This window comes from Littorina saxatilis, linkage group LG7, assembly GCF_037325665.1.
Source record: "Littorina saxatilis isolate snail1 linkage group LG7, US_GU_Lsax_2.0, whole genome shotgun sequence".
Taxonomy (NCBI): Eukaryota; Metazoa; Mollusca; class Gastropoda; order Littorinimorpha; family Littorinidae; genus Littorina; species Littorina saxatilis.
This window is the reverse complement of record NC_090251.1, coordinates 48,990,447-48,998,120: the sequence shown is the minus strand read 5'-3', so window position 1 is coordinate 48,998,120 and position 7,674 is coordinate 48,990,447. Positions and strand designations below refer to the sequence as shown.

At 43.5% G+C, this 7,674-nt stretch overlaps 1 protein-coding gene across 4 annotated transcripts in view; it reads right to left on the bottom strand.

Annotated features, from left to right (window-relative positions):
- Positions 1–7,674, bottom strand: part of LOC138971692 (1-phosphatidylinositol 4,5-bisphosphate phosphodiesterase delta-4-like) — a 70,389-nt gene that overhangs the window by 42,142 nt on the left and 20,573 nt on the right. For 3 of the 4 annotated variants that reach the window (XR_011457344.1, XM_070344469.1, XM_070344467.1), the window contains exon 1: positions 5,177–6,654. The exons of the other annotated variant lie outside the window; for it this stretch is intronic. Coding sequence is in view for 2 of the 3 variants with exons in the window: in XM_070344469.1 (XP_070200570.1) it covers positions 5,177–5,366 (190 nt within the window). In the remaining variant the exon portion in view is untranslated. Of the gene's footprint in view, positions 1–5,176; positions 6,655–7,674 lie in introns of those variants that run through there. 4 annotated transcript variants of the gene reach the window in all.

The window sequence follows — 7,674 nt, the reverse complement described above, 5'->3', positions numbered from 1 at the left end:
AAAACATAAACAGAACACACAATATCTGCCTTTACCGCCACAGCAGAATAACAGCTTATCTGTGTACTTGATTTTAGTCTAAAACAGGGAAACTGACAAGAAGTGTTAACAGAATGGAATGATTTGCACGGAACTATTCAACCGCGCATTAATCGATCGCCTGCGCAGGTTGACTGGTTGAGTGATTCGGATTCGATCAAACTTTCGCACAAAAACTCCTGTTTTCTTTGAATAACTGAAGAAAGGGGGAATAAAGAGGTTACACACCTCGTCTCAGTGATTATTAAAAATAATGGTCTCAGTTCGCGGTCATGAAAAAGCTCGCTGAAGCTCGCATTTTTCATGATCCGCTAACTTCGACCATTATTTTTAATAATCACTGAGACTCGGCATGTAACCTCTACTTATTTGGTGTTTAAAGTCGTTTTCAACCACGAAGGTTATATCGCGACGGGGAAAGGGGGGAGATGGGATAGAGCCACTTGTCAATTGTTTCTTGTTCACAAAAGCACTAATCATAAATTTGCTCCAGGGGCTTGCAACGTAGTACAATGTATTACCTTACTGGGAGAATGCAAGTTTCCAGTACAAAGGACTTAACATTTCTTACATACTGCTTGACTAAAATCTTTACAAAAATTGACTATATTCTATACAAGAAACACTTAACAAGGGTAAAAAGAGAAACAGAATCCGTTAGTCGCCTCTTACGACATGCTGGGGAGCATCGGGTAAATTCGTCCCCCTTACCCGCGGGGGGTGTGTGTTTGTGCGTGCTTGAGTGTTTTTGTGCGTGCGGCCGGAGGTGTGTGTGTGTGTGTGTGTGTGTGTGTGTGTTTAAGCATGCGTGCGGGCGTGCGGGCGTGTCATGTGCTTGCGTTATCTGTAGTACCAATTGTACATGCATTCCCTCTACCCGTCTTTATCATAACCTTTACACAGACGACACCGAGAAGAAGGCAAACAAATGACACGCAGGTAGATATAAACAGATTTGTCATCATTTTCACGAGTTTTCATTCACAAGCACCTGGGGAATAAATCTCATGTTCCCCGGGGAATAAATCCCCGGTTACCATAGTTGCAGGAAGCCCTATTACATGGATAATCAAAAGCAAACCCAATAGAAACGCTCGAGGATTCTTCGGCTCTTTTCATTGGCGTTTCCCCAGACCAAAACAGACGACACTGCTTCGCCAAGTTCCAATACGAACTGGCAAACTGGCAAATGTAAACAAAAAACAAAACTACCTCATCAAAGGTCATACATTTATGCTTTATCGCAAACAAATGAAACCTATCGATATGTTTTATCTTCTCACAAAGTCATGGAGTGCGTGTATCTCTGTTTGGAGAAACACGAACGTCAAACCAATTGACCCCTGACACACACATTTTGACCCGTGCACAAGACGTTGTATCGATAAACTAAGCGCAAATAAAAAAATAATAATAAAAAAGCAAAGAACATAGCAACAAGAAATGAAGACATCTGACAAAGCCGAGCAAGCAGAATGACAAGTCTAATGAAAAACAGAGAGGCAATGAGAAACAAGATCGCGATTATCTTTCCTTCGCGGCACGACGCAAATCGTTTGTGTCCTTTGACCCAGTATTCGTGCAGTGCTGCACGATGCAAATCTTCTGTGACCTTTGACTCAACGTAGCTTCAATATTCGATTACTAATATTTACCACTGAAAACCGAGGGGTGGAATACCGAGAGGGGCAGGGTGGTAGGGCGATGGTGAAATGTAATGAAGAGACACGTGTAGCAATAAGAGAAAACCGATTCTGCAATAACACAAACAAGAACAAAAAACCCAACACTGACCTATATGAATATTTAATCAATAATATGATCGTCTGCGTTGCAGGTGTGCAAGTGAAGGGTTGGGGGGGGGGGGTAACTTGATCATTAATTTGTGTGTGTCAGTGTTTGTGTTCATGGACTGATTGTGAGGGAGGGGGGGGTGGGGTGGGGTGTGTTTCAGGTTTTGGTGTGGGTATGAAACGAGCAAAACAATACCCACACCACAAAATCTTGGAGGCAAAAAACACTCGCCGTCGCATCATTTTGTCCACACAATATTATATGCACCAACAACCGGAAAGAAAGGTGACAATGGAAAAAGACTCATCTTTGCTTCCTGCGATTCCTTGCCCCCGACTCGAACGTCGCACGATAATCCACATAACAGATCTGTTGTGAGATGGTCAACGCTGACTGTGCAAGCAAATCACCTCGTTTGAAATACGACAATCCCATCGCTCGAATGCAACATGTGGGCACTATCGTCTCAAAGGCGCTTACTGTTGGTTTCACACACCACTCTGTAGTCGGAACCTACAGAACTTCGCATTATCAAACCTGACATACTTGTCTCAACATTATAAACTCAAATCACACACAGTAAGTTGCTTTCGCACGCCAGCTTTGAACAACGTGCTGGGGCCCCGAACATGCATTATAATAACAGAACTCGCGTTTCAAACCATGGCTCCCTGTGTTGATTTTTCACTCAATGTTGAACCACCAAAATGATGACAAAAACGATGTTTGATGGTGTGTTGCCAGACCAGCTTTTTTGTCGGTCCTCGGGGGGCATATCGACTTTTGTTTCATATTTATTGACCGCGGCCTTCGGCCTTGGTCAATAAATATGAAACAAAAGACGATATGCTCCCCCTCGGACCGACAAAAAAGCTGGTCTGTCAACAACCCATCAAACATCTTATAATATACAGTAGGAGTAAATACCCCACACTGTAGACAAGTATAGTTTTCCAAAACCTGACAACCGCCAACATTCAGAGTGTTCAACACACTACCTCTGTAGATCTATATAGTCTATTACGACTCTTCGAACCGGACACTAAAATCACGACGCAGTTTGACAAAATGCTTCAGTAAAATTTATGAGACAATGTTCGCCGCGTTGTTTGCCCTTGAAGTGCCCCATAAAGAGAGGTCTGTCACGATGTATGCTGTGGGAAAGAAAGAGAGAATGCTTTATGTCATACAGGCTAAATATTTCGCCTCATAAGGACAAGTTATGGGTGATATGATTCGAGTTTTACGCCCTCACGGCTTTTGACGAGATACACAAGTGTATGCGTGTTTAGGTGGTATCAGCATGACAGAATGACCGAGATCTTTTGCGTGCCATTGTGGTGACACGGGGGTGGGACATGGCTTCCGTGTCAGTCTAGGTCTGCACATAAAGTTGACCCGTGTCCGTTCCGGACCGAGTTCGAACCTGCGATCTTCCGACCACAAGTCCAGTGCTCTACCAACGGAGCTACCGGACCCCCGATGCTGTAGGATTGTGGTCTATTGAAATACATAACCCTGTGACAGCCGGGTACAACGCTTGATAAATGATTCCAACAGCCACAGGGCGACTTTTCTCTTACCTTGTTTATAGAAGTTTGACTCATTTTTAAACGTGTTTTTTTCGCGCTTACATGCGATATTTTAGGCGGGTTTATTCATCATTCAACCATACACGAAGTATTTGTTAGAACCTTGATTTTGAAAGTGGGCGAGCAAGATACACAGTAGAACAAGGAAGCTGAAGCAAAACGTGTGGCTTCCTGTAACCTTTCCAACGAGCAAACCAAACAACCGACACTAAGTGTTCATCCGTTCGTCCACTATATATATCGTGTTCACTTACGTCAGATTGAAGATTTGATGGAATGTTTCAGTTTGTCACTAGATGACATTTTGTATGTGCGTTTTTGTATTCCTAATTAAAAACTTAAAGCAGTGTATTTATTTCCGATTGTTTTCTATCGAGACAGTGGATGTGTGTGTGTGTGTGTGTGTGTGTGTGTGTGTGTGTGTGTGTGTGTGTGTGTGTGTGTGTGTGTGTGTGTGTGTGTGTATGTGTGTGTGTGTGTGTGCGTATATGTGTGTGTGTTTGTGTGTGTGTATGTGCGCGCGCGTGCGTGCGTGCGTGCGTGCGTGTGTGTGTGTGTGTGCGCGCGCGTGTTTTTGTGCGCGTGTGTGTATTTGTTTGTCAAACACACAATTCCACATACTAGGCACTCAGAAATACTCTTCACACACTGTGTAAACATTTCAGGACCGCAAGGCAAAAGTCGTGTGCCTCTTGCAAGAGACGAACGTGTGAATGTTTCTGTGTGACCTCTAACTGTGCTGAGCGTGACTGGGTGTATTCCGTTAAGACACTATAACCATGTGGGGGATGACACAGACTGACAGTCAACACAGACAGGTTGTTAGGTCCCCATGACCGAGGGTGTGGTCTGTGCATGTGATGAATGGGACTTGATATGAACTAAAGAAGACAATCAAAACTTGACTAAATGTAAAAAGCGGGTGTTAGACTCTTGTCAGTTTGGGTGGATAATAAAATAACGGAGGGGCTCCGACGAACAGGAGGTCTATGATCATACTTGTAGTAGAATGAAAGTTCATGATAATGATGATGATGATGCTGATGATGATGCTGATGATGATGCCATGATGATGATGATGATGATGCTGATGATGATGCTGATGATGATGCCATGATGATGATGATGATGATGCCATGATGATGACGATGGTAATTTCGACGACGACGACGAAGAGGATGATGATGATGATGATGGTGATGATGATGATGATGATGATGATGATGATGATGATGATGATGATGATGATGATGATGATGATGCTAATGTTGACGACGATTATGACGAATATTGAACTGACGATGCGGTTCACCAATGTAGATGGAATGATCAATATGGCGACGATTATTCTGGTCGTGCGGTGAATGATGATGACAACAACGATGATGACCACAACGACAATGATGATTGCGATGATGGTGGCTCCGATAATGACAACAAACGAGAGTGCAGCGATGAGAGTCGTACAATGAAATCGTTCACAACCTCGATGGATTTACAGAGGCCATAATCACAATAACATATATTTTAATTAAGTTTAATTTCTGTTGGTCGGTACGACAACTGTCTTCGTCAATAAACTCAAATTACAAATTTTACCGTACAATTTACCGGTTAGGATACAAGAACAAAAAACAAAACCGGACATATAGATCTGTAAACAAGAATGTCAGCATGAAAAAACAATCAACGACACATCGTAAAGGTGCACCATGTCCTCTTAACATCCGCTAGGGTGCATATGTACTTACGTTCGACGTTTGTTTTCAACTCTTTTACTCGCTGGTCCATCCTCCTTCGTTCCTCCCACTCCTCCCAGCTTCTTTTCGGTGGGGCTTTGCCGTTAGCCTTACTGGCTGTTTGCGGGCTGTTGCCTGGCATGCCAGAAGTCCGCTGGTTATGGTGTGCTACGCCATCGCTATGATGCTTTCTCTTAAACATTGTGGATGCTGTTTCTTAGTACTCCGAAGAAGAGACAAAGGTGGCCGTACTCCAAAGTTAAATCAAACGATCGTTGTGAGCGTTTTGCCGAATTGTCCACAGAGTTGTCGACAAAAGTTCTCCTTTTGAAGAACAAAAACGAAACAAGAAATATACCTTGCGACACTCCTGTGCAACATTGGTACTATGGTCGGTTTAGGTTTTCCACGAAGTTGTCAAACACAAACGTCCCTCTGATAAATAACAACAACACCACACAGTGGTTTGACGGTACTCCGAAGTGACATGAGTATGCTGGTTACGCTTTCGACAAAGTTTTCAAGAGAACATTCTCTTTTCTCACACCACAACCACTCAGCAGGCTCATGGTACTCCGGCGCTACCGGCTCACTCTTTCCACAGAGTGTTCATCAATATTCACCTTCTGAAGAATATCAACGAAACCACACAATTGTCTGATGATACTCCGATGTGACATGAGTGTGTTGGTTCAGGCTTTCCACACAAACTATTATTCGCACACATTTGTCAACAGAACAACAATCAATCCAGGCAGTTGTCTGCTGTTGATCCAGTGCAACATCAATGCGAGTTGACATCAATGCGAGTTGACATCAATGAGAGTTCGAATCCACCGTGGTTCACCACCACCCAAAGTGTTCCTGGCGCAGGTTTCGATTCCAGCTTCACAGCTCTTCCACGGCGCCTTTAGTTTTACGGTGAGATCGAAGTGGTTTTAAATCAATACTCGATCTGACGGCAAACATCGACTGACGTAAGAGCGCTTTTAACGTGTTGTGTTTGCCCACCTTTCTTTTCGGACAGGCACGTGTCTCTGAAGTCCACAACGACTAGAAACACACAGGCTTTTGGTTTCGTTTTTTTCTTTTCCGTCTGTGCTTTTATGGGTTCGGTTCGATCAGTGTTTTGTTGCTTAGCATAGACAGCTCACGGACTATCAATCGGTATTGACGAAAACAACACAGTCTTCAAAACTTTATAGTGTATCGTGGTGTCTTCAAATCGTAGTTACAATCAGTGATGCTGTTGTTGTTGTTGTTGTTGTCGTTGCTGTTGTTGTTGTTGTTGTTGTTGTTGTTGTTGTCGGTGGTATTTCTTTCACAACTTTTGTTGTCAGTCACGAGAGGCTGACCAAGATGATCGTCATTAATTCACGATAGCCACTATAGGAGTGACCATTGTCTTACTTCCTGCTGTCACGGTCAGACATTGACCCCAGTGACACTGAAATTGGGTCGACGTTAATGGATATCTACTCCCCTTGTGTACAGTCGGGTCGACGATGTTGTTGTTGTTATCAGTGGTATTTCTTTCATTGAGTCGACGTGAATTAATATCTACTCCCCTTGTGTGAACTCATCACCCCAAGTCAAAAACAGCATCGTGTAGTAGTAAACACAGGTGCACGGCTGTATGCTCCGTGCTAAGAAAGACCTCGCCCTCTTTCTTCGTCACAAACGCGGTGTATACCCAACGTGGCTGCCTTTTGGTGACTCTGTGCTAAGAGCAGAAACAAGACAACACACACGCGGTCACATGACACAATCATGTTAGTGTAAAACATATATCCTATGGCTTCTCCGTTCGACCCTCGAGTACATCCGTGTCACATGGCTCACGGTGGTGTAAAACAATGTCCAGTGTCACGTCACCCCCATTCAACATTCGAAGGATCTGTACCGCACAGCGCATCAAATGGTTTCTCTTTTTAACCTACGAGTAAATCGGTGTGTTTTTCTTCAAGCCACAAGCCGACTCAGTGTTTCAATCACCAAGCTGTGCCTTCTAACGACACGTAATCATTGACCAAGGAGGATTTTAAGCGCGTAATTTATTCACAGCGACAGTTTATTAAAAAAAACTGTTAATGCATTTAGTGTAAAAAGCGTACTCACTTACTAAGCCCGAACCTTGTGTGCTTGCATTTCTTACACCAATGCGAACGCGGCCGGTCATGCACTGTGTAGTTTCTTTGTGTTTATATCTCTGCAGCTATGCGGAACACAAAAATGAAGGGAAAACCATGACACAGGATGTGTATGGTAAGCAAAGAAAGTCTTCTTTTCTAAACCTAGTTTCAAAACACAACGAGACCTACTGTTCTGTCTATGCAAAACTTATGTCGTCAGTTGACCAGGAAATAAATCAGGCCGATTTCCCTGGTGGCAGACAAACCCCAGGTACACGTATTATACCACCGTGCTACAGTGGTCCCTCTAATGTGGAGGACACCCCAAGCTGCCCCACTACCTCGCTAATTAACGAGATACTATTGATCTGAACGTTT